The sequence below is a fragment of the Papilio polytes genome, unplaced genomic scaffold (assembly GCF_000836215.1).
Source record: "Papilio polytes unplaced genomic scaffold, Ppol_1.0 DF823696.1, whole genome shotgun sequence".
Lineage (NCBI taxonomy): Eukaryota > Metazoa > Arthropoda > Insecta > Lepidoptera > Papilionidae > Papilio > Papilio polytes.
Window position 1 is genome coordinate 42,060 of NW_013525508.1, and position 27,727 is coordinate 69,786.

A 27,727-nucleotide genomic window follows, 5' to 3' on the forward strand; every position below is an offset into this window, starting at 1 on the left:
GGGGATATAGCTCAGTGGTAGAGCATTCGACTGCAGATCGAGAGGTCCCCGGTTCAAACCCGGGTGTCCCCTGTTATTTTTTGTCAATATTTTATAAATGAACTTTAAAATTTTACTGTAGATTTTTTCCTCGGAAACGTCTACGTTAGTTTCTTAAGATTTTCCTGAGGTTACATGAAATTTAACATGCTTACTTATTAAGAGTGTGCCCACACCTGTAACTAAACTATAGCACAACTGTTTAGTCTCGCTTTGATTCCTATGCGATTATACGTACACTTCGCCGATTTTTAGTTGTGCAACTAAACAGTTGAATTTTCTGCGAAACAATCGACAATCGCACAACTTCTCTGCGATAGTTTAGATCATATGTGCGCCCGCTTTTACCTAATAATTACTCGTTTTTTAATTAAAATGCTGAAAAACAATACAATTGTAAAGTCCTATAAGAGAGTATTAAAGTTTAAACAACTTCAGTTGCTCTGTTTACTCGCACTTCGAGCATTCAAGTTACGGATTTTATTCCCTTTGTACGATTTCACCGTTAAGTATTAGAAGTTATGTTTACGAGCTTAACAATCGGTGAGATAGAAATACGTTTGTTGTTTTGTCACATTGTTTAGATAATCAAGGAAAATCTCTAAATTTAAATTTTCACTTTAATTTAATTCATTTAGTTTCTTTTTAACGTAAAAATAGTCGTTCGAGTTAAAAAATGTTATCGTATTTGTAAATGTATAACATTCGTTATAAAATACAAAAATACGCTTTAAGTAAAAACTTATTAACTTAATCTGTACATATACGAGTATGCTCATTAAGTTAGGATGTATTTCTGCTTATATGGCGGTTACATTAACAGATTCCATTAGTTGTGTAGATTACGAAACATTTTTCTTCCAGTCTCGAGGGATAGTACTGCGACTTAAAAACATTTACGTACAATGTTTCGCTAACTTTATTCCTTAGATATCAATTATTATTCTTACGTGGGAAAAGAACGGGATGATGGTTGGGAATAGTCCGAATACACAGTATGCCAGTACGTTAGCTAATTTGCATTCGCCAGGCCATTGAATTTGACTCAAGCGTCAGTTTGCGTCTATACTGTGCTGATTTGCGTGCTACTGTACTGGAATAATAAGAATTGATACTAAAAATAGCCAACTAATATTTCTACTACGGGGTAGTAAAACAGCATGACATACAGTCAAATAACACTGGCCATCTTAACAGCAGGGATCAACAAAATTGAATGTATTTTTTCGTCATTACTCGGTTTCTTATTACTCTAGTAATAATAATAAATGAATATCAAAGCATATGTGTAAATAAATGTTACCAAGAAATAAATTTGTTTAGACAATAGATTTTTTAAACTAAGTGTGATATATATTGTTAGCATGAACAGAACGTTTTTGATAATAGAAATTAATTAGCGTCCAACACAAATGTACACAAAAGGCTGAAGAAACGACCACTCAATTTAAATGCGGTCCCATTAACATGTTACGATAAATGTGGCGTACTATTTGCATCATGAATTAAAACCATTACGTTTGACTTTACAAAATAACCAATTTGTTCAAACTATTTTATATTCCTTGGTAAAACGAATAAAAAGACACTTGAAATTAAAATAACTTTTATTATTTACTAATTAATACAACTGACAATAGAAACTTGATACGGATTTAAAAAACAAATAAAAAAACAAAACAACATCAATTTGCATCATATCCATGCGTAAAGATAAACTACACCTATCTCTTTTTCTCTCGTTATCTTTATACACAAAAGGAAAACGCGCCATCTTAAATTGAATTGCCAGTCTCTCTCTTATCGTCGACTTCTGTTGTCCTAGTAGTCGAGAGCACAGAAGAGCGCGACTCCCCGCTTGATCCAGTGGGCTTGTGGTTTATGCGTGGCCAGTTCTATTGTCATCACGTAGTTAGTGGAGTGGCCAGTGGTGGACAGCGTGCCAGCGCGCAGCAGCGTCTTGTACGTGGGGCACTCGTACAGCCCCTGCTGCAGCTTGTGACCCTGCTCCGGCTTCATGTAGATTATTGCCATCTCTGAAATAGAGTTTACAACTACTAGGACGACCTAGATAAGGCGATTATCATGTCAAAATTTATATGGATGGATGAATGAAATGAATCCATACATCATGGATGTTTGTTAGAGTTTGCCTAAACAGCTGAACAGATTTCGATGGAATTTGGCATAGATGTAGAGGATAGTCTGGAAGAACACAAAGGCTACTTGCATTTGCTTTTATTAATTCCGCGCGGACGGAGTCGCGGGCGAAAACTAGTTAAATAACAACTCCACACAACAATGAATTACCAGTGTACAATTCCTTGGCTCTGCTCTCCTCCAGTGACATGTCGCCCATGTTCCAGCGCGCGCCCTCCAGGTACAAGCCGCGCACGCAGCATCCGTCTTCCGGCTTCTTCGCCGGTGGCCCCGCCAGGGGCTGGACACAATTACAACAAATACCAGTTTAGTATACTCATATTGCATAATTACCAGCACGTATGAGCATATTATGATCGTTATTGCTTATACTAGGGTAGAAATGTTCAATAAATCTATCTATACTAATATAAAGACGTAAGATTTGTATTTTTTATATTGAAATAACTCAAAAAATATGGGGCCGATTTCAAAAATTCTTTCACCATTAAAAAGCTATTTTATCACTGAGTAACATAGGCCATGTTTTACCTTTTTTTCTAATCCACGCCGACGAAGTCTCGAGCAACAGCTAGTCGTAAATAAATACAATTCTTCTTTGTTTCTTTCTGCATCTCATCTGATGAATTTTCCCTAAGATTTCTAATAGTTGACATTACATTGATAAACGGAAGAGACTAACCTCAAAAGCGTAAGCTATAGTATCGATAGCGATGACGTGCTTCCTTGCGTAGTTCTGCAGCGCCCCGGTGAGGAACGCCTGCGGGAAGTAGAAGCCCGAGATCCAGAACACCTTGGGGATGCCGCCTTCCGCCCACTGCTGCATGAACAGGACGCGCTGGCATAGATCCTTCACCCACGCACCTGGGCAATAGTTTCTAGTTATCGTAACAGCCCCATACCATTAAAATCTGCTAGATATGTCATTTTTAATCAACTAAGTTGATTCTTATGAACTTATACGGAGGTGCGCACATTACTCGATTGTTAGTTGTGCAACCAAAGTCGTGCGATCAAACAGTTGTGCGATAGTTGAGTCAAAGTTGTGCGCCCGTTCTAAACGGTCGATACGATAGGCTTTTGCCAAGGGTACTCCCTCACAAAAGATATATTTGGATACCTGGAGCATCCTCATCTATTACAATTCTGCAAACATTACTATCTCGTAATTTATTTTAAAATTAAGACCAAATCATTTTACAATAAAATTCTATTAGCTGATAAAAATGTAAACACCTAAAGGTTTAAGCGAAGGGTAAGCCTTGGAACTCCACATTGTGGGCACGACTTGCCGCGTCAGACTGCCCGCCATACTCTCCAGAGCCTCCGACATCACCACCAGCCCTTTGAGGGCTTTTAATAGATCCCTATGTACCAGATTGATTCGTTTAATGACCGTCATAACAAAATATGGTAACATCCAAAATACAATTACAAATTGTTAACTTACTTTAAAGAATTACCGATGGCAACCAACAATTTATTATATCTGATCGCTTCTTGTATCAGCACGGTATTCAATGATTCCTTGTAGGACACGGGATAGCTAAAAAGAAACAAATATTAACCTTCTAGTTTTTTCCCTTTCTTTCCTATCACGTAAATACCAGGTAAGTTTTTTTTTTTATAACATAAGGTGGCAAACGAGCAAGCGGCCACCTGAATCCGCCAAAATGGCGACGCGACCGCTGCCCGTAGACATCCGCGATCGCAGATGCTTTACCTACCCCTATCCAACGGAGGAGGAGACCCACATATAGAGGATAATGCCCCTTCCTATGCATCTCCTCCACCATCAAATCCACCTTCCCTTTCCATCCTCTCCCTACAAGAAAAGGGCGGTAAAGAGAAAGGGACTTAAATTAGGCCTCCGGCACCACACTCATCAGACGAAACACGGAATTGCTTCCATTTCACGCCTGTCTTCTGTGTGGTCGTGGTACTACACCGGGCGTGCCGGCCCATTCGTGCTAAGATGTTAAAGCGGGCACTACCACTGTTGTGTTAAATATATTGCTTACTTAGTAGCAATGTATTGTTGATCAAGCAAATGTGGCAGGACTTCTAAAATATCTTTCGCCGCGCGCTCCGTCATCTCCTCAGCCGACATTCCCTCTCCGCTGCTTACCTCCTTTGGTTGGAGATCACGTAAAGTACCTGGCGAAAACAAATACATTACACTTATTCTATACTAGCTGACGCCCGCGACTCCGTCTGCGTGGAATAAAAAAAACAAAAGTGAGTAGCCTATGTGTTCTTCCAGACTATCGTCTATATCCATACCAAATTTGATCGAAATCCCTTAAGGCTACAAACTCTAACAAACATCCATCCATCCATCTAAACTTTTGCATTTATAACATTAGTATGAAGTAAACAATCTAAAAAAGTTGCTTTAAATTTTAAATTCCCTTTAAAATGATTTAAACAACCATATTGATGCAGTTGTAATAAGGGAGTATACCTTTTGTAAGATCAAATAGTAAGTTAATGCACACTAACTGACGTTCTGGTTGGTCTCGGACACGGCGTAACTGATATTAGCGTTGCTGTGCAGACCGAACAGTGCGGGGTCGTCGTTCAGCGGCAGCGTGCGAATGTACTTCGTGTAGTCTTCTATATTCGCCGCCGACGATTGCTAATCATCATTACACCAATAAAGAAGTGAAATTAATTTTCAAGTTTTCACTTATCTACCAATATAGTGTTACGTATATATATACTGTAAATATTCTTTGATAATTAGCTATTTTTTTGATACTCTTTGGTTATAAAATGTAAGGGGTAACCATGGTGATGTTTTGTTAAATCAGAGGGATGAATAAAAAGATAAATAACATGGAATAAATCGTTTAATTCTCAACAATGCATTTGTGTTGTATGTAACCTTTAGTGCAATCGCTTTTAATTATATCTCCTTAATATTATCCTGTTTCATGAATCACATGTAACAAGAAGCACGTTTGTTATGAGTGTGGATGGATAGCGTGAAAGGTAACATGATCTAGAAGGTAATGATGACTGAGATGATAGAGTTATTTGGAGGACCAAAACCCGGTGCGCCCTACGGGAGTAGGATAAGGTGGAGATGATGAAGTTTGTAACCTGTTTGTAAGCGCCGCTCTCGTCGAAGTAATACCGTTCACTGAGCACGGAGATGTTGTAATAGTCCGCCAGCAAGTAGAGTAGGCAGCGCCGGTCCCAGTCGTCCGTCACGCGCCCGCCGTAGTTAATGTGCCCCGCAGTGTAGGTCAGCATCTAGCCCACGTTAGTATCATCAGAGAATTACAACGAACTGTGCGTTTAAAGAGCGGTAACCCTCAAGATCTTACCCTGAGCGGCACTTCGATGTACTCGGTAAGGAACATGTGTAGTTGTGAAATGCAAATGCGTAGGTCGCCGTCCGTGAACTCGTAGGGGATATTGAAGCCGAGCGGACCAAACTTGCGCCGTTCCAGTACTACACCGTGGAACAAACACAGAGAGAACAGTAGCCACTGCAACAGAATTTACAATACATTTATTCAATGCAGTATTCGAGGAGATATTGCTGAAGTTACTTAGCAAATGTAATAAAACCTTGAAATTAGGCACTTTGCTGTCACCAGAATTGATGTAATCATTGAAATCTGGAACTTGATTCATATAAGCTTTAAGTAAGTTTGCTTTAATCCCGCGCGGGGGCTCCACTGTCATTTTATAACCTTAAACAGAAAAGAAACAAAACAAACATCAAACACTGAATCTTCTCTAATAAGAATTCACAAAGTAATCATACAAAAGACGTAATACCATTCTGCAGTAAGGCAACAGGGAAGAAAGGCGATGGAGTGGAGGTGAGCCACAACCGAAAGTCCTTGTGCACGGCTTCTGGCTGAATGTGTTCTACATTAACTTCCAGAACTGGCATCCAAGATGGCGATAAATGACAATTCTGTGAAATTCAGCAAATCATTTAAGTAAACCTTGGCATCCATATGTTCATCACGAATTTATGGCGTTACCTGAAAGAAGACCCAATTGCCGAAATCACAGCCATTCCGCATCATGCTCTCTGCAAGCGGACCCTGACCCTGACCCAGTGATATGCTCTCGAAACGTTTACCCATCTTCATTTTCTCGGCAAATTTCAATAAATCTAAGAACCAAAAACAAAACATTACTAATCTTAACAAGAATGCCAGTATCATAGACACGAAAAGTTCTGAAGCAATTCTTTTTTAAATTGTATTTCTTAAATACAGGTATTTATGTGATTACCAGCGGCAGGGTCTGTGCCAGTGGAGAGCACGAATATGATGGGCGCGAGAGGGTCAGACTCGCCGTAGAGCGCGGCGAGGTCCGCTGGCTGCGGCTCCACGAAACGCGCGCCCAGGCTTACCACTACATAGTCCTGCATTACAAACGACTTTGATAGATTTTGTTATATTTGGCACCAAAAAAGACCATCAGCCCAATTACAAAATTCAGGAAGAACTGACTAAGAAAACTAGAATTAAGTCAGCAAGTAACCATTACCTGGAAGCCAGGTATGACCTTGTCGGGTCGCAGACATTTAAGCACCAGCAACTTCTGGAAGGAGTCTAGTTGACTGTCCAAAGGCTTAGGGTAGGGCATTCTGTAAAACAATATCAATGTATCGTCTCCTAATGTAGATTCCGTAAGATCAAGTACTTGATATGATTACTTATGTGGGTTCCAAGCCTCATAGTAAGTGCGGAAGAATTTAGTGTGCTCAGGGAAGTCTTTGACGAACTGGTTCATGCTGGGCACCGAGGCTAGTTGTTGCATGTCAAGCCACATTCGCTCAGATATCCACTTCGGCTCCGGATTTTCCATTTCCTAAACAGAATTTTACTTGCACCACCAAATAAAGGCTTCATTGTATTAAGTTTTATCAACAATTATCAATTGAAATTGGGAAAAGTTGATATAAAATAATGCAGTTACTTCTTCAATCTTGCCTCCGATGAGTAAAAAGTTGTATTCGTTCATTTTGATAATGCCTTTGTCTAGATTGATACGCGCGGCGAGAAGAAACGCAAACAGCAGCTTGTGACGCTCAAACAAACTGCGGCACACGTTTTGGTACAGCAGAAACGTGAAGTGCTCGATTATTATTTCCACGCGCTCCATTATGTCCTCTGAGAACAAAAACACGAAGAATTAGTCACAGCTAATTAACAAAGTCTTACATCAATAGTTTATTTACAGTTAATACTGTGGGGCTTTAAAAAGATAAAAAGTCTTTTTGAGATGGTCGGCGTTTTTGAAAATGGATGATATTTACCATGTATATGTGTGCACTTACCAACAATTTCAGTCTCAGCCATGCTTCTTACAAAAAGCTTGACGAACCACTCGAGCGAGTACTGGTACATGGGGTCCACGTTGGCCATGCCCGACAGGCAGAAGAACAGAATCTGTCCCCTGTTGGCAACCGGCACGTAGTCGAGACGAGCCTCGTCGATCTCCTTCGAAGTCCTCTCAATATCTTCGACTTTAACCTGAAGCAAATTACGTCAATGAACATGTTCCAAATTGAAAATTTTATCAATTCATTCTCCGAAATCAAAATAAGACTAACAATAATCTCAGCGCTCTTTATTTTGATCGCCTCTAGGGTCAAGATGAGAGGCAAATCGTCTACGGGTGAGCCTTCGCTGTTGGAGAGGCCGTACAGGATGTCAGACTGCATGTCGGCCAGCTGCACCGCCATCTGCGCGCGCGTCACAATCAGCTGCCCGCGCAGCTCTTCTAAATCTGGTCGCTCCTGCGCCACCACTATAGACAGGAGCTGTTCTGCTAGACCACTGTGAATCAAAACACCCTACCATGTGAAATTAAAAAAAAAAAAGAAAACGTCCGTAATTACTAATACTAGGCTTAAAGTGCCTCCAGTTAAATCTACTTAACTTTTTCTATTTAAGCCAAAGATATTTTTGTTCCAAGTGCGTTGCCTTCTTTTAATTGAAGGAGGAGGGGATGGACTGAAAGAGGACATTTTCCCTAAAAGTTTATTATACAGTAGATGATGCCAACCGTACCTTGGCACAAGAGCAAAGTTGACAATCTGCACTTTGACAGAAGTCTCTGGCGTGTACTTCGGGTTAGGCAACTTGGTTGTAATGTAGAGACGAAAGCCCGCGGCGAAAGGAATAAGTGAGTCTCCGAGTTTTAGTACCAGTTGGCCCGCTTGTCGGAAATATTGACGCTGCAAAATAATACCCATTTTTTTTAATGGAGTTAACGATTATCTCATCAAAAACGGGACAATAAGCACAACTCAAATTAGTTAATAAATCACCTTCAACACTGGGTCTAGCGCTGGATCCAGTTCTTGTCCGACATTCTCCAGTAACAGGGGTTTGCCAAACCGCAGAGCGGACTCGAAGCTTCTCAGCAGGTCCCTGTCGTTTGGCTTGCACACGATCAGCCCTTCTATTTTACCCTAAACATAGACAACGCGTAGAAATAAGGAAAATGACTGAAAATGATACCTCATAAAATCAAATATCGAGTGTTTAACAACTCGACAGTACCATAGCTCTGATCCATTTATTAGCTTGCGTTTGAGGGTCGATGATGAGCGGCCATCTTCGCGAATTCGTCATCAACACCGCAGACTCTACCGACAGCGGGTCTCGGGGCAGACCGTACATCTGCCACGTCCTGTTATACATCAAATATCGAATGTGGAAATAGACAAGCTGTCTGAATGTTTACATCTCAGCCATTATTGAATTTGATTACTTGCCTTATCTGTACAGCGTCACCCAAAACCGAGAGTGGCGTAGCACCGTCTGTATGTGGTACTGCTACTTCCTATATAAGGGTGAGTTTTTATTTGACTTTTTATCATTTTCATTAAGATTAAATGATGCATAAAAGACATTGTTTCTTACAATCATATGTTCGATCCATTCAATCAATAATTCTTTACGAAACTCTTCGGTGAATGGTGTTATGTAACCAACGGCGCCTGCAAACAAACAATACAATAGGTAGCAGTTTAAAAGGACGCCCAATAAAATCTCTAAAATACGAAATAGAGGTTACAATACTTACACGCGCTAAGAAGAATATCTCCAATCAAATTAACTATAGCTACATCCAAGTCTTTGATGGTTTGAATCCAACGTACTCGTTCGCTTGACAAGCCGTTAAGCAATCTACAAAAAATAAATCATGGTATATTCACATTTGAAGAAAATTTTGGACAACCATAACCCCACAATAATTTCATCTGGACCTGTTAGCTCGATCCATTCTCGCCAGACACTGGTTGATGTCTTCTTCCATTCTCTTTTTTTCTTCCTCTTTTTCTTGTAGGTAAGCATTTAACTTGGCAATACCCAATAGTAGGGCTTGCATTTTTGCCTTGGCATTAGCAAGTACGGCTGAAATAAGATTAGATTTATTGATACCGATGGACAAACATCTAAATACAATATTAATATTTAGGAATTACCTTCTACTGCAGCGAGTTCTTGTGTCGCTCTGGCGAGGGCGTCCTTTTTGGGCTTAACGGCTTTGTTCACGTGGTAGTACTTATACATGGCGTGCACCCACATGCACAGCGACATGCAAGCTTTTGATACCTGGCAGGAGAATAAGAGAGATAAACGATTCCATCCAGCTCAATGATACCACCAAAATTTAAAATCTCACATGCCACTTTTATTTAATCGGAACATTAAAATGTAATTTATATTTTTTGTTTTTCACCTTCTGAATCTTGGCCGGTTGGTAATCAGGATTATTCACGTAACGCGTCAATTTCTTTATCATATCCTCAGTGATGCTCTCTTTATCATACTTCATTAACGAATCCAGGAAGCCACCAGGGTCCGCAAGCATCTGAGACCCTGGCTTCCAGTAGTTTAAAACTTTTTCACCGAAATTCGCACCAGGCTCCTAAATCAATTCACGGATTAACTTTTTAGATTCTTTGTTAAAAACTATAAAGATGCTACCTTATTAACTTGTGCATCATACTCACTTTTATAGGCTTAATGTCAAAGACTACACAGAGTGTTTCAACAACAAGCATCACTCCAGCCGGAGGCTTCTTTAGCGCCTTCACTTCAACTATGTCATTCTTATTTAGTTCTTTCAGTGCTTTCTCTGCGGCTAATAAAGCTGGCATAGCCTCGTCTGCGTAAAAGTAAATATTATATATATAAATGACATTTATAAATTGCATAACACATTAATGCAACTTACCCAAGTCTTTTTGCGCCTCCTCAGCCATCGCAGATGTTTCGCCTGCCATTTTCTCCGCCACAGCTTGTTCTTTCTCCACTTTGATTCTAGCTTCCTCTGCTATGGCCTAAATAGTAACACTTAAAATCAAATATCTAAGAAAATTTATTTCTTTTCACTTCTATACATATATTATGAATGGTCAAATATATCAATAAATAAATATTAACAGTGTCTGTCGCGATCTGCTCGATGACTTTTTTGGTTTCGTCCGCGGCGCGCTCCATCATCGGCTTGAGCTCCGCCAGCTCGATCTGCAACTGCTTCACTTCCACTTCTGTTTGGTTTAGTTTGTTTAAACCTGCCAAGATTTCCTTAATTGTCATCGTTGAGGTAATTCAAATGTACTCTGCTATCATGATCCTACCAATCTCCGTGTATAGGCTCTAGAAGTCATCTCTCCTACTCCCGTAGAGTCGGCTTGGGTTTTCGTCCTTCAAATAGCTCTGTCGTCCGTCATCTCGGTCATTACACCCATCTTAATTATGTCACCTTACACGCAATTCATCCATCTCCTCCTAGGTCTACCTCTACCGATGTATCTCCACACTCATGTATCGGCTCCAGAATCTAGCATTAAAGTTTTAACTAGTCTAAAATCTAGTGTGCTTTCATCGTAATAAAGAATAAAGATAAAATACTATACCAGTCTTCAACGCATTAGATTCCTTCAGAATAGCAGCTTGCTTCTTCTTGAACATCTCAGCGTATGCGGCGAGCATCTCCATGTAGGACATGGGAGTGACGTAGTTGAGGCGGTTCAGCCGCGCCAGGAAGCGCGTGCTCGCGTCCACCACGCTCTGGTGTGCGAAGCAGCACACCGACTGATACAAACGTAATAGTGGTAAATATCATACTTGTGTCCAAACTGCTATAAAACACCATCTTCATTTATTTACTTAATACTTTTGTACTCACAACCATCGAAAGTATAACAGTGTCGTTCGTCTGCAGCTCGGGCATATTCTCGAAGAAGTGTTTGGCGACGGACTCGAGCGCCGTCTTGGGCCACTCACTGAACCAGTCGATGGTGCAGCAGTTCACCAGCGAGGGAAACTGGCGCAGTCGAGCACGGAATATCTACACGGAGGAAACAACAGTAAAATATTTTAGGGAGACTTCGAGTTTGTATATTGTTTATTTTCCGATCTTGAGCTTACATGGCTGTGCGCGCACTAGTGGAATTTTTAGTTGTGCAACTAAACAGTTGAATACGCTGGGAAACAATCGACAATCGCAAAACAATTGTGAGATAGTTTATGCAAAGGTGTACTCTAAAGCAATGTAATACGATTTTCTTGAATTTTATGTCAATTAGATACAAATTGACAGTGACCTCTCCGACGGGACTCATAACAATGACGATGTGCAGGTTGGTGCGCACGCGGCGCTGGTAGCAGCCGAACAGATTGGTCTTGGTGGGCGCGAGGTTCTGCTCCATGGCCGCCTGCCGCACCAGCTGGAACACGCGGTCCAGGTCCTCCGCCTCGTAGATGTTGGGCACGTCGCCGGAGCTCAGCACGTTGTTCAGGTCTTCGAGGAACGATTCCATTTTTATCTAATAACATTAAAAACTCGACGATGTCGAATTCATTTTCTTATATAGTAAAACAAAGATACTAAAGATATGTGAACACAACTTACTTGTGCATCTGAGAAAAGGAAGACGATGCCCCTATTCTCGCCTCCCGCCTTGATCATAGTCTGTTTAATATCGTCGCGCCACTCCGTCATGCCGTATGACTTGGTGATTTCAATCTGGATGCAAATGAGCTCCGCCATGTGCGCCGCCAGGCGCGACAAGCTCTGACGACCTGGACATAAATGGACCAGTGTTAGACCAACTAGAAATCATTAGCTAGGCTCCCTAAAGGCCAAGGTATTGTTGACGTACCCGAGCCGCCCATTCCCAGTAACAACGCGTTGGCCATGGGCTGGCGCACGATGCGCGCGATGCGACACAAGTGCGACACCGCGTCTTCGAATAACACCAAGTCGATGGGCACCGTTGACGACAGATTATAGTCCTCCATGTAGTGCTGGAGAATCTCGTGCATCTGGACCAGGCATTACGTTACGTTAATGTTCTTTTATCTTCTGCCGTTTTTAACAATTAAACTAAGCAGCCCTTACCTCATCCCAGTCGAGAATCTCGATGTACTTGCGATCGTCAGCACCGATGTCCATAAAGTCTCCGAACAACATGAGTCTCCCTCCGATGATGTCATTCGGTTTCTTACCGAAACGTGTCTCAATTTTCTTATTCATCAATCTAAAATAGGAGAAGTAAGAATCAATTCAATGGGACCACTGAATAGATTAAAAAAAACTCAATACAGACACATGACTTACTTCGCAAACCACATCCTATCTTCTTTATTGACAAGACGATCTTGATACACCCGAAGATGCTCGTGATACCACAGCCTTATTACCTGATCTTCGTCCTGCATCACAATAAATGTAATTTTCATCATCAGACTTCATTAGTTCACCGTTTAGCATATAAATTAATCGAATATAACCTGTATGGAAGCCGGGTCCATCATCAGGATGCCCTGGAACACCTTGCTAAGGTCCCGCAAGTTGAAAGTGTAGTGGGACTTGGTAGGCGTCGGCAGCAGCTCCTCCACCAGAGACATGAATACTTCAATGGAACTATTCAAAAACGGCTCCTCGCGAATCTTAACGTTGTTGAAATTCCTCGTCCAGGAACTGAGTATCACGCTAAAGATTGCATACTAAAATAGGAATAAAAAAATAAAGTCATCATTATTTATCATTGTTTACTATATAAATATAGTCTTTAACAAGGGTTATATCCAACCTTGCTGCTATACTCCATCTCAGTGAAGGAGATGTAATGGAAGTGTCGCATGAGGCGCATGGTGACGGGGTTGCGGCCGCCTCCGGGGGGGCCCATCGCCGCCACAATGCCCACGTCCACCAGCGTCCTGAAGTCTCCAATACTGGTGCGGTCGTACCACCCTTCAATCCAGACTTAATACTTCACTTGAGACATTTTTACATGATCTAACGCAACCTATTGATGGCCTCAAAAGCACATATCAACAGTATTAATTTTATTTAAACTGACTAAAAATGCTAAAAATACTCAACTTGACAACTAATGTAGCACTGGGGAGAAAGTATTAGACAAAAAATTTTGTTCACTTTGCCTTCTGTATTATTTTTGTTCGAATCAAAGAATCGAGAAAGGATAAAGGTCATAGAATGTCTGATTTGTTTTTTCTTTTTACCCGAGAAGTCCATAAACTGTCTGAGCAGTTCAATAGGCGGCTGCGCGCCGTACACCTCTAGCGCGGGCATGTTGAGGTCGTCAATGAAGAACACCTGCCGCTTGGTGGGTGGCGGCCCGAACACGCCGCGCCGGCGACGCTCAAGCTTGCTGTCTATCACATCCTAATACCAACATATAAATGAATAAATACTTAGTACTAACAAAACACCAAAGTTAAATATTAGCACGCAAATAGAGAGTCCGACCTGCGTCTGATTGGCGGAAGTTCTCGCGGAGAAGACGATGAATTCGCAGATAAACTTCTTGTGTAGACCGCGAGACAGCTTGGAGGAGACGGTGACCGTCTTCCCTGTGCCGGTGGGCCCGGCGCACAGCGCGTGGTTGTAGTTAGTCACCTTGTAGCCCAGCAGCGCCGCGCTGCGAACGTTGTCCATTGTCGGCACTTCGATATCTGTCACAACGGACTTCGTATACTTTACGTTAAATATGTATAGATTGAGCTGGACCTTAAAGCACATATTTTTATTTATTGAACAAAAATAAAATATATTACATAAAAATATTTGAAGCAGTACAAAAACCCACACAGTTTGACGTACCCACAAATCGCTTCGTTTTACATATAAGAAATGCTAAAAAATATAGCCTATGACACTCACAACCACACAAAAAACCTTTGTAATCTTCCCAACAGTCTCTAAGCCATTGTTAGATATTGTATACCTGAATAAGGTCGCTCTGGATCCACTTCATACTCTTCAACATTAGCCATCCAACTGTACCAGTAAGGATTGGCAGGTTCACCATCTTCCGTAAGGTCCGTGAAACCGCCATCGTGTAATCTATTACAGAAAGATTGAAGTCAAGGCCATACACACCATACATAAAACAATTATTTTTCAATACTTACGTGTAGTCGTAGACTCTCCCTTCGGTTGGGAACTGTGTTTTCATATCGGCACCTCTCATCAAATCCCGCATGAAGTCTGAGAATACCGCGCGGCTGTTGTGGTCACACGTCGCGCCCACGGACCAGATCACAGACCACACAACCCAGCACGGCGCCAGTCTCGCTGCCAACAGTATTACCCAATGTTAAAATTGTCCAGTAAGCCTCTATAGAGGTTCTATCTTTTTGATTTAAAGCGTGCTATAGAACTTTGAACTAAAAAACATGGATGGTTTTATAGTCGCAGAGAATCGCATAGAATGGAGAAACGCCCTCCGAGATATGTCCAGGACGAGTGGTCAGACTCCCAAAAATGAGGAGGCGATGCGCAGACAGAGAGAGATAGATAGAACTTAGTAAAAGTTCTATCTATCTCTATAATTAACGATATCGTCTATTATATCAAGACACATGAAAGATTTAGTATAAACGTCTCACGCATGAGTGCGAGGAAAGGGGGCGCGGGCGGCGGGCGGTCGTCCTTGCCGGTGAGGGGCCGCAGCCGGAAGTCGAGCAGTTCCAGAAACTTGAGCATGAGCGCGCTGTCGATTGAAGGCACGATCTCCGTGAGCCGCGAGCGCAGCAGCTGCAGCGAGGGGTACACGTACGTCTCGATCAAACCCGGCAACAGCCTGCGGATACTGTCACCTATCTAGAAGGAGAAAAAAAGACAGTAAAGAGAAGAAAACAGAGAACAGAACAGAAGGAAATTTTATCAAAAGTCAGTAAAACCCTTACAGGTGGCAGATTGCTCTTTAACCAGGCATTGACTAGCGGCGGTAAGCCGACCACCTGGGCGTCCAGATAGACCATGCCGCAGCGCGACACCGTGGCCGGAGACGCCACCGCCAGGTCCGCCACCTCGAAGATCATCCGTTGTCGGTCCGTCATCTTCATGATCTCACCACTGGATAGGCATAGTTTCTTGTTGTCGTCCAATACCTGATACAGATTCATAACGTAATTTATTATAAGCAGTAGTCAATTTAAGTAGGTTATAAAGATTGGTAGAAATATCTTCATTACAGTATTCATATTCTCTATCCACACAGCGTCCACAGGCCCGTCAAAGATGTACCAGCGTTTGTCCATATCCTCGACTGCGATCCCGGCGCGCACTAGACTCGACAAGATACCGTCCGTCCTGAACACCAAAGGAACAAAACTACTTGTAATATAAAAGAACGTGAGAAATATATCAACATCTTGAGAATCTAAGAAGTATAGTTGTTTACCATTCGTGCGTCTGCAGATCAAATTCTCCGTAGAGCTGGCCCATGGTGATAGACTTGGGGTTGACGACATACGTGTGCACCGGGGTGAATGGGAACCCGTCTGGGGCCAATTTGCCCTTAATCGCTGTCAACGCGTCGCGTAGCACCTCGTAACACTACAGACCACAAACAAAATTAAATGATTATCATTTTTGTACTATTGTCTATTTCAAAAACATTGAAAAATCACTTTTGTTTTTCCGGATCCTGCTGGTCCCACCAACATGAGGCCATGTCGCACCACGGTGGTCTCGTATAATTGAATTATCTTGAAGATAAACGCTGGAATATATAAAAAATATATTACAGACCAAACCATTTGAATCGACGATTAAATTACTTTGGAAATTTTAATTCATTCGAATCCAACATAAAAAACTACGTTGTTACTCACTGTACAATTCATCATAACCTCTCTTCACTAGTATGTTCCTGATAGACTGTTCCATTATGCCGTAGTCTACTACAGGAATCTCAACACGAGGGAACAGATCAGATATTATACCTGTAAATCAAAAAATATATAATTAATGTAACCATTAAGGCATAAGACCTACGATTTGGTGAAGACAAATTAAGGATCTCTGCAAATTTCTTTGGTTGTCAAAATAAGGATGACGCTTACCATTAAATAACAGCAAATCATCAGCAAGGAACTTGGGTACGTTGACATCTCTGAGCGCGCGCAGCACGATTTGGCGCTCGTCGCCGTCCGGCATCTGACGGATGAGGTTCCCCGCCACCAGGATCACAGTCTTCACCGCGCGCATGCCGAAGTCATAGTGGTCCTGATACATGTCACAGATAAGTAGACTCTATCGAATATAATTTCCATGTAACAAATGTCAATATTTCAGTAACCTGTGACGACAACTGTTCAGAGCTAAGCCTGAATGTGGTCGTTATCTTGCCCGCTAAGATCTTGGCCTCGTAGAATCCGTAAGAGAACAGCGAGATCTCCGCGATGAGGGCGTAGTCAGGTACCATCATAGCGATCGGACGGAACAGAGCTTTCAAATTATCCGGCAATTCTGTTCGACCTGATAGGAGAAACAAAGAACGATAAAAGATGAATCGTAGATTTAGTGTCAGTTAGTACTATATGTTTTTTTCGTCACCAGCATATCCCGGATTCATTGTGATGAAGACGGAGCAGGACATCTTGAGCGGCAACTCACAACCTTCAAAGATAAACCTATCCTGTTTCGCAATTTGAGCTTTTTGAATTGTAACCACCTGGGAATTAAAATCAAGCAATAATTACTGGAATAGATTCTAAATTATCAACTCCATTATAGGTACTAATAAGTTGTCTTGGATATATTAATGTTGTTACCTGTTGAGCAACCACCGATAGTACTTCAATGTCAATCCGATTGAACTCGTCAAAGCAAGCCCACGCGCCGGACCTGACCAAAAAGGTAAAATTACGCCCACGATATAATACTTTTATGTTTGTAGTTATATTTACTATGTTAATATGACTTACGCCGCCAGTCCTTTGAAGAACTTGCCCATAGCCATGAAGTCGAGCTGATCTGAGCAGTTGAACACCACACACTGCACCGCTAACGCTTTCGCCAAATCCTAAATAAACAATTGCACAAGGACACTTTAGATGCCATCATCTCTACACCATTTCATTCGATATCTGGAGTCAGCTGCAGGAATACATATTGCACTCTAAATAAGCAGTTCTTTAAAATCTACATACTTACCTTGGTAGTCTCAGTCTTGCCGGTGCCAGCAGGGCCGGCGGGCGCACCGCCGAAGCGCAGGTGCATAGCACACATCAGCGTCAAGTAGCAGCGGTCAGTCAACGGCGTGATCACTAGACGACCGCTAACAACAGAAACATATTTAAAGTCAACAAAGACATTGTAAATAGTAAGATCTCGTCACAGACGTAAGACTAAATTGAAAAACGGAAAAAGTATGTTACAGTAGTAAATGATGAACAAATAATCTAGAATGCTGAATAATATTACCTGTTACCCAAATATTCGTTCTGGTATGTAAATACGGAGTTGAGTGCGCGCACGTCGCAGGTGTTCTGGCTGAACTGGCGGTAGTACGCGGATGTGTCCAGATGGTCCTCATCCTGGTATATCTCTGGCGACTCCCCCTCCTCTAGCGGGTTCATTTCGCGGACCATTTGGTAGTACCTGCAGATAGACTATTGTTAAGAAGAAAATCAGTACGCCCTATCGTTCGTCCCTATGACATCTGTCAATGTCATTCAGACGTTTTAGAATAGCGCGCCATTCTGGCGGGAGTTATAGTGGTACATGTTTCTTTTGGCAGCCAGCAATGTTATGAAAATGACATTGAATGGCAGGGCAATAGTGACATAGCTTCAGTTCACTTCGCGTCTTTACTTTACGCATTTTTCGTGGTTCGTCGTCAAACGCTAGTAACTTAGTACGTTGTCCTGTACCCTTGTGTCCTGTGACCGTGTACCTTAGTTGACAGGTCCATTGGAAGTCGTTCACGTTCTTGACGTTCTCGTCAACGAGCGTGGCAGTGACGTCACGAGCATGTACTTCTATCACTATGAGCGCACACAGCACCTCGCGCTGGAAGAACGTCAGCTCGCCCTTCACCAGCGCGCGCAAGCTGTCCAACTATACAAGATGGTTCATATTTCAATATACAATAAGAGCACAGAAAAAGAACACAAGATCTTTAGTTCATGTTATGATGAGTTGAGGTATCTCTCCTAAGCATACAAAGTTTTCTAGTTTGTCCGCTAGGGGTTTTTTAAATTCAAAATTGATTACTTATATCCTTAATATGTCTTAACTAACTAACTGATAGAGTCTTTCTCTTGTGTAGAAGTCTTTAGTTATACCTGTTGCAGCATTTGTTCAAAGAATTCCTCCATGCGGTACTCCGTGATGGCTTCCTCTACACCAGCCGTCCATGCAAGCTGCGAGCCCGCAATCACCACCTGGCCCGGCCACCGCAGCACCCACTGGTTACGTGGCAGCCGGTACAGCTCCTCCAGACCCGCCACCAGCGTCAGACGAACTGTAATTTGCACACATATCTTACGTACATATACACTGCAAAAGCCCTACAGAAATAATTTTCTATTTCCAATTATATAATTGTAATTAATGTCAATTACATTGTTGTCTACTCACTTGTATGCCTCATAGTATCTTCTAACAGTAAGAGCCATTGCTCCACGTTTGCGGTTGGATAGAATTTGTATTTCAATTCCACAATTTCGCCTTCACTCGAATGCATTTCTGTTATCTTCAAATCGACCTCGAAAGTAACCTGCAATAAAATTCTATGTTTATAAGCATAAACAATCATGAGATTCAAATTATTGTCATCATTATCATAAGTAGATATAGATAGAATTAAGCAAATGCTAAGCTTACCTTGGCGATATTCTCAAAGCACTTCCTGAGATGTGGCTGCACAGCGCGCGGATTGCGTGACTGCGAGAGAATCTCTAGCAGTTCGTCGTCGCTGAGGAAGAAGAGACGCGGGAACCGGATCCTCTTCACCTCCATGTACTCGCTGAGACCTCGGGCCACGATCTCCAGCAGATGTATCGCTTCCACCAGACTGTCGAGTAACCGACTGTCGGGACACGTTACCATTATCTGAAATATATCAATGATAAATCTTGAGGTTTTCCCTCTGGAACCTTCCGTCGAGAACACACATCAAAATCTTCATACCTTAGGGCAAGCAGCAGCGGTGCCCATAATCCTGCGCCAGATCCTCTCCATGGTGCCATATTTCTTGGCTTCGAAGGGTAGCTGACGCGAGATATCTTCAGAATTGAAGATCGGCTCCAAATACATCCATTGCCTGACATAAAGTATACTTGACTAAAAAAAACTTTAACAGTCAAAAAGCTACACTAAAGGCCAGCCCCACCACTGGCTAGAGGCTCAGATAGCTTAAAATTGACTTCACTGTCAGATAAGGGAACAAAATCCGATATTTACATCACGTGTTTTACACATTGGATTGTTATCGGACAATTTACAATTTGGTGGGACAGGGCCAAAGAATCACAATTTGTAGATAACTTTAAGTTCTATGATGTCTGTATATTGGTTTACAATTCTACATAATCAGTTCCTAATATTAAACCAGCGCCAATAATGAAATTTGAGAAAATCACATGGCACATGGCAAAAGTGCTCACGTACTTCTGGCATTCGATCCACTCGTCGACGACGCGCTGCGTGAGGCGCAGTTTGTCGTCCCACTCCTGGATGCGCAGCTCGAAGGCAGCCTTGAAGGGGCTGAAGCCCAGCTGCTGCGTATTCAGCAAGTGCTCGTCCAGCAACTGCAGCGTTTCGTCTGCTATCTTCATTATGTACGTGCCTTAACAATTATTTTATAACGTAAATGAAGACAATTTATTTACATTTCACAAAACCACTCCCCATAGTGTTCTAGGGAAACCGTTAAAACTGTAAATTAGAAAACATCCATACTAATATACTAAAGAGGAAAGATTTGTATTTTTGTATGTATTGAATTTCAATTATAGATTTCGCCCGAGACTCAGTCCGCGTGGAATTAAAAAAAAAGTGAATAGCCTATGTGTTCTACCAGACTATCCTCTACATCTTTACTAATTTCCATCTAAATTCGTTCAGCCGTTTAGGCTGCTAACTCTAACAAACATCCTCTCATTTATGATACTAAACTCTCGCATTTATGATATTAGTAAGAAGTAAGATTAATAAGCTACGTTATCAGTGAGTAACATAGACTGTATATTTTTTTATAATTTCATGCGGACGTAGTCGCGAACAATAGCTAGTCTAAAAAGTTTTCTACCTGTAGTCTTATAAGGAGATACTTCCATGACCTTGTTGGCCCACTCATTGAGCATTTTGTCGAGTGACTGCTCGATAACATATTCCTTGGAGGCGAGCTCGCCGATCTCCGAGATGAGCGTGCCGTGCGCCGCCACGCCCTGCTTCAGGCACATTTGAAACGTTTGTTTCTCGTTCATTGTCACCGTGATACCTGAAGTAATAGATAATTATGTTAACATTTGAATTTGCCGCGAAACAATCGACAATCGCACAACTGTTGTGTGATAGTTTAGTATGTGTGCACCCGCTATAAAAGTTTAATCCGAGATGACCTTTTTGGTAATACCAAAAAGGTAAAGTTAATGCGGGATTTTGAAGTAATCTTTGATATTAAAAATATAAGTCACCAGCTCTATCCATAAACTCCTTCCAGTGCCTTTCTTTCATTCCGGGATTCTTGACAGCTTGGAGGATCGGTATCAGTGGTTTGAAATTATCGATATCGTCCTGTGAGATTCAAAGATTTATTTCTAGGATAATTACTTACTTTCAATGCCTAGAAATATTAAAAATATTGCCGTAGTTACCCTAATATCCACAGCAACTTTCTGTATTTTAGGCAGATCGGCAAAAGTACGAATGCACTTTAGTATGGTTTTGTAGTATTCGCTGACAAGAGGCTCGATGGTGTCAGCGTCGACATACATCAACGGGTTGTCGAACCACACCTCGCGTGATTTCAAGAAATCTAAAAAAATATTTGTTAATTGTCACAAAGAAAGGCAACTCTATTTCTTTTCAATCCTATATTCTTAATACACATACCAGAAGCTGTCACCCAGAGGTTTCTATACGGCTCAAACTCTTTAACAAGTCTGTTAAGATCCGCAAACGGTATCACGGGCTGTCCGAACAATTTCTGCCGCTGGTTGAGGACACGGCCCCAATCTTGAGACTCCTTCATCGCCTTCCATGCCTTCTTGATGTCGTTTGCTATTTCATGCACCTACAAAACAGTAAAATACTATATTTAACGTATCAGAACCTATAACCCCTTCAAATAAACAATATCACACAAGTTCTCTCTGCAACTTCATTAAGTGCACCTAAGTGGTAACGACCAATCGATTTTTTACCATAAATTACTTGAATCAACATACAAAATGCTATATTGTTTTTAATATCTACATTACCCTGGTCATGTCGTTCTGCAGCGTGAGCGCCATGCACTGCGAGGTGAACATATCTATCTTGTCAAAGAGTGTTTGTTCGTCCTGCTGGTGCAACTTCCAGAATTTCTCCTGCTCCTCCTCCAAGAAGTCCGTTGTTGCGTCAACCTGGACACAAAAGGATAAGGAAAATGCAAAAGAACTTTTAATTTAAATCGAAAATTTGAAATTGAAACTAGCCTGCTTTGTAATAACAAGCGGCCATCCTATAGCCTCCCACAATGCTCTGAAATCTTCATTTTCTAGCGGCGTAAAGAATGCATCCAACACTTCGTAATCCTGAAAAAAAAAGTGTCTTTTTCTGTACTGTATTCTGTCCTGTATCATTTTTACTCAAAAATAAGGCATAGAATGCAACCTTTGAAGACTACATTTAGAAAACTTATTTTACCGTATTAATTTTCTTCATGTTGTCATCTTGTGTCTTCAATGCGAAAGGAATGCTTTCCATCCACTCTCTGATCTCGAAGACCTGCTCGATAGTGTTCGGTTTCTCGCCCAGCTTGCGCATCACTGACTTGTACGTCATGATGACGTCATCCACCGCGATGCGTACCTCCTCCGCCCACATTACTAGCAGCGCCTTCATTATATCTGATCGCTTCGTTACTAGCAGTTGCTAGAAGAAAAACCAAAGCTAATGTTTTTCACGCAGCTAACCTTCTAGTAAGTATGAAGTATGGCTAAAGAGGTACCTTTAATGTGTCAACGTTTATAGAGAAGGGCCCAATAGTAATGTACTGCGGCAAACGTAGAATAAGCGCCTCCTTAGCGTCGTAGTGGGTCTGCACCTCTTCTCTTGTCTCTGACGCTGAATGTTTCTCTTCTCGGAAGTTTCTATTTATATTAATAACAATTTTATAACAACCGTAATATCTTTTAGAATGTTCAAATAGGGAAACTCACTCGACATAGTCCTCGATGGTGAGAAGAAATATGTCCCTATATTCTTCGTACTGTCGCATGTATGCTTTGAGCGGGATGATCGCCTTGCGGTACGCCTTCAGAAGCCTCTCGCGATAGTCCACCACATTAGGTTCCATTAGACCTACAAAAGTGAGTTAACCAAAAATGTAGCATCTAGCTTTTTACCCCTACTCTATAACCCGAGGAAGTTGTAAAAATCTTCAAAACTAATAAATAAAATAATAAGAAACTGTAAGCACACCTATAGACGTAAGAACAAGCTCGTTGTCGAAAACCAGACCAGTTAGGATCATAGGATGGACTTGAGGTATGAAGTGGCATCGATACAGCATCTCGCGGAATAAACGCTGGATTACAATCTAAAAAGACACGTCATCAGTTAGTTTATAGAAAGTATAAGAAATACTTTAAAGGAAACGGGGAACCACCACATACACATTATTGTAACTGAGGAAAAAATATTAAAAACTAACAAAAAAAAACATCAACTGACCTCAAATTGCTCCGGCGGCGTGGTATAATAAGGTCCATCCTCGTTCATCATTAGATGAAAGTAGAAGAGGGGCGGGGTGTGCGAGGTGAAGGGAGAGTTGATGAGGTCGTTCGTGTCCCACTCATAGTCTTCCTCGCAGCTGTACGTCACTAAGCAGGGCGTCTCGCACAGCGTCACAAACATCAGCATTGATTGTTCAATGCAGTACCGAAGTGCATACTGGCAAAATGCATGCATCATAGGGTCAACACAGGATATATTTCTATCTAGAAACTTTTTCAAAATATTTGTACCTGCATACGGAATCTTACAAGCTGCATGAATCGACATAGTTTGCTAACAGAGTAAAACTGCCACTGCTTCTCGTAGATATTGAACCATCTGCAAAAACATATAAGCTAAACTCTCTTTCTATAACAGCTGTAGAGCTAATTAGACTGATCATTTACCCTTTCCCAACATCTCTGAATGACATCCTGATGGCGTGTGCGGTGTTGTTCAACCAGGTTATGGTCAGATATTTAAGCATCTGTGAACAAAAATCAATATATTACCGGTACATCGTGTTACCTAGTAGACCAGTATAAGAAAAACATCGCTACCATTTGCGTGCAATGCTGTTGTGCAGCATCAAACTCCGGTAGTCCGACATTCCTGCCGTAATTTAGGGTGAAAAACAACATCCCTTCTACCTGAAAATTAAATTCAAAATCGCATTGCATTAATGTTGCAAAAATTTTATGGCTAGGAGTGTACACTTTCATTGACATGAAGCACTCCACTTCTTACCTTTAAGCACTCATCTACAACCAAGTGTATACAAGAGACGGACTCTGTAAGTACATACAACGAATACCATTGGTTATACTTCATACGTCCAGCGAAATCTTCCATCACACATTTCTTACGACCTTAAACAATATTTTAACAAATGTATGACTAAAAGAAAAATGTTTCCTTTTCTTTGACTACACTATCGCATATCTGTTGTGTCTATTCTATGTCTGACAGATTTGCAGGTTATAATTAAAACTTACCGTATTTCGGCACAGGGGGTACGTATTCTTTGGTCGGTGGTCGAACAAAGTTGTACATGCCGGGATATTTTTGTACCATGTATATCATTTTCATTTTGCCCTCCATCTTTGAGTACAGGAGCTCCGCCTAGTTAAGAAATAACACTAATTACGTATCTTTAGTATATAACATAATTTGTCTGTGTTAAAATAAGTCAAGTGACAACTGTATTAAGACACCAGTAATATCGTAAGGGCATAGAATCTCGCTTATCCGGCTCGAAGGACCAACCTCATGTCTAAGCCTGATCATATGTTCCTCGTCCACGTCCTTGGCCTGCTTGTGTATCCGCACCATTCGTACGATGCCCGGCATGTACTGCAGGGGCATCAGCGGAAGCCCGTGCAAGATCAGGCAGTCCAGATATAGATAGAACCTAGCAAATGATATAGTCGTGACCTTGACCGTTGACCTTTTTTCTTCATTTTGGTTAAGACAATTCTACAAAGAAATGAATCAGCACGAACCGATCGCTGCTAGAAAGCAATCATGATTGCATATGCAATAGCAATGATGATGAATAAAGAAGACTTTTTTTTGTTTATTTGAGAGTTAATTGCATTTCATAAGATATTGATAAATGAAAACTGTATTAATCTGTGTAATAACCTTATATTATTCTCCACTTCGTTGCGGAAGTCAATAGCGAATTTAACTCGTTGCGCAAACGTCTCGGGGTCGTCTGCTTTGAACATCAGACGAATACGGGGGATGCTGGAATTTATCAACTTTAAAACGGGCTTCAAGGAGCAATAACCTACCTCTTTTTTTAGATGATGCAACGAGACAGACTATGCTATATATCCAAGAGTGCAGGGTTTTCTAAAGTAGGTATATTATTTTTAAACAATTAATATAATTGTTACTAGGGATATTAATTTAACACTCTAAACTAGCGGTCCAGCCAGGAATGCGCGCGAATATCCATCCTTCTTATGACATTGACATCTGTCAGCTAGGGACGTGACGTTTATGCAGTCTAGTGTTGCATCAATTTTAGAGCACGGTACTAATTTTATTCTTAACATTATGAAGTAGTAGAACATGATACTCGTACGGATGAATATGGTGCTCATTGAGTGTGTTACCCACGTGACGTCTTCTAGCCGATAATATTATAACTTCACAGAAACTGTCATATTTAAAATCACTCACTTGAACCGTCGCTTGGAGCCATCCAACGCCATCACTTCCCACTTATCAGTGAGTTTATCGAAGCTGTATATCGCTACATTGGTCCACTGGAATAAAACTATACTATCCACATCAAAAACGATTACCCATTGGTTGAAATTCGATCTAATTCAGATTTATTCTTTTTTTACGGATTTAAAAAAAGGGCACTATTTTCTTTGGCATATTTTTAAGTATAATTATAAAGTACCTCATACAAGTTGTTGAGCATTTGTATAATATCCCCAGGACCCCTGTTGGCACCTTCCTCTTTGGGCACGAACGCGAGCCCGGGACACGGGTAGAGCTCTCCTTCAATATTACCTAACGCCAGCCATTCCTCTGGGACCCTGTTTTGACAAATTGTGCATTTAACGATTTAGTTGAAAAAGTGACGTATTTGGACACTGTTAAGATAGCTTCGAGCGCCGATTAGTTACACGGAACATAATATAAACCAATCGTAAACGAGAAACAGTTGACAAAAGTTTGTTATTTTATAAAATTATTTTAGAAAACTAACCTGCAATCAAAGTCGGTATTGTCGAATACCTCCAGGTCCAACTTTGGGTATGTGCTGTACAGGCCATAACGCACGTTGTCCTGTATGGGATACTCCGACGGTGGGATAAGCCAGTACGGTTGGATGCCCAACTCTCGGAGCATTTTCTGGTACACATAACAGGTACAATTACTACCCGTGCACGACAACATGAGACATAAGTCTGATGACGTTATAATACAGGTATACCTTGATATTAGAAGCCAGGAACTTCCTCCTTAGACGTTCGATCTTAACCAGTCTGGGTAACTCTTTCGGCAACACAACACTCAAGAATTGCAGCTTCGGGACGAACGTTTCAAACGGAAATTGCTGAAAATTAAAAAGCTGACAAAGATTAAATGCGTGAAATACGAACACTATCGCTATCTCTGCTTTTGGGTACAAAATGAACAAGGACGGAGATATTCATAGTAACAATTATCATTTACTATGATAGTTCTTTACTCTAAGTTGCCACGTAGAACAAAAGAATACTCTAATAAGAGTCTTATATGATTTAGATTAATTTATTTCCCTATAGACTTACGACACTCTCGTCCTCCCTGTAAGTAGTCCAGCGGCCAGGCGGCAGCAGAACCTTCGGCTTCTGGGGCTTGGGCAAGGAGATCAGCATCGGAGCCAACTTGTCTGTTTTTGCCTATTATTCACACGAACATATATTCCGTACCCATTAAATGATTTGTCGTTAAGTTAATTTACTGATTGAATCTTAATATTTTTTATAACCTTTATAATATTTGAAGACTAAACCGAAATGCTAATACCTTAGTTGTAATCCTTACATCTAAATCAGACCATCATCAGTGAAGAGTTGGATAAGTCTTCTGCAATAATTCGAATACAGCGACATATTGTTAGATATTTTTTTACAATACAAGATGACAGACATCCGCACTGGATAGGACGCACAGGTAGACTTCCTCACTTGTGCGTTTCTTCCCCAACTAAATCCACTTCCCTTAACCTTTCTTTGTACAGAAAGGGTAGTATTAATTACTCACTTTTCTTTAATCGGAGTCCTATTGACTTACCTGCAGTATTAACTTCATTCTCTTCTTAGCGCACTGCTCTTTCGATGGTTCTTCTTTGAGCATGTTGGCGACAAGTTCGGAGTAATACCCTCGCTTGGGGATGGCATCTCTTGTGGTATTATCAAACACCACATCGTGGTATTTTATCTTTTTCTTCTTACTGTACATCTTAACTTAATTTTAAACCTATATTTTAAAATAAAATTAAGGAAATGTTTAGAAATTATAATTAAAATCGAGTGTTAATAATTTAATGTCAATATATGACATATTTTTTTATATTGGACAAAGTTTATTTTCGGACAGTTCAAAATACCCACTAAACTAAACATGGAACGGCTAAAAGACTTGTTGTTTTGTGCCTATTTGAAATTCGCCAAATTGGCGCTGAGTGTTGCGGTTCTCAGAAGTGGGGAGACTTCGTACTAATAATCTAGAAAGAATCAATTATCATTTACGCGCTTTACTTGAAACAAAGCAAAAG

General features: G+C 41.1%; 1 protein-coding gene and 1 non-coding gene across 2 annotated transcripts; one reads left to right on the plus strand and one right to left on the minus strand.

Annotated features, from left to right (window-relative positions):
- Positions 1-72, plus strand: Trnac-gca. Its single transcript has one exon. It is a non-coding gene; the product is annotated as a tRNA-Cys (tRNA).
- Positions 73-1,659: 1,587 nt separating this feature from the next.
- On the minus strand, positions 1,660-27,457 carry LOC106103883 (dynein heavy chain 1, axonemal-like). Its single transcript, XM_013283795.1, has 86 exons — positions 27,244-27,457; positions 26,739-26,849; positions 26,399-26,521; positions 26,171-26,316; positions 25,859-25,997; positions 25,630-25,715; positions 25,084-25,188; positions 24,706-24,850; positions 24,435-24,561; positions 24,187-24,308; positions 24,000-24,089; positions 23,847-23,926; positions 23,691-23,778; positions 23,398-23,616; positions 23,146-23,263; positions 22,884-23,025; positions 22,673-22,814; positions 22,369-22,596; positions 22,158-22,256; positions 21,942-22,085; positions 21,574-21,754; positions 21,336-21,496; positions 21,156-21,255; positions 20,768-20,959; positions 20,128-20,305; positions 19,648-19,780; positions 19,342-19,569; positions 19,096-19,234; positions 18,801-18,979; positions 18,410-18,573; positions 17,938-18,114; positions 17,668-17,791; positions 17,439-17,536; positions 17,286-17,358; positions 17,068-17,185; positions 16,811-16,989; positions 16,575-16,737; positions 16,344-16,454; positions 16,140-16,231; positions 15,911-16,065; positions 15,702-15,819; positions 15,414-15,617; positions 15,114-15,327; positions 14,637-14,799; positions 14,450-14,568; positions 13,972-14,177; positions 13,725-13,887; positions 13,292-13,452; positions 12,990-13,205; positions 12,817-12,911; positions 12,598-12,736; positions 12,359-12,521; positions 12,109-12,278; positions 11,801-12,022; positions 11,383-11,544; positions 11,111-11,288; positions 10,635-10,765; positions 10,426-10,531; positions 10,202-10,356; positions 9,928-10,116; positions 9,671-9,800; positions 9,452-9,599; positions 9,268-9,371; positions 9,105-9,181; positions 8,957-9,024; positions 8,742-8,871; positions 8,507-8,650; positions 8,247-8,413; positions 7,787-8,012; positions 7,511-7,706; positions 7,150-7,343; positions 6,887-7,041; positions 6,718-6,817; positions 6,460-6,592; positions 6,204-6,337; positions 5,992-6,133; positions 5,779-5,903; positions 5,532-5,696; positions 5,305-5,457; positions 4,702-4,837; positions 4,221-4,356; positions 3,650-3,745; positions 3,436-3,566; positions 2,882-3,063; positions 2,350-2,479; positions 1,660-2,075 (listed from the first exon to the last, which is right to left on the minus strand). The coding sequence occupies exons 1-86, from the start codon at positions 27,409-27,411 to the stop codon at positions 1,861-1,863; spliced, it is 12,558 nt and encodes a 4,185-aa protein (XP_013139249.1). The 5' UTR covers positions 27,412-27,457; the 3' UTR covers positions 1,660-1,860.
- Between the last annotated feature and the right edge of the window lie 270 nt (positions 27,458-27,727).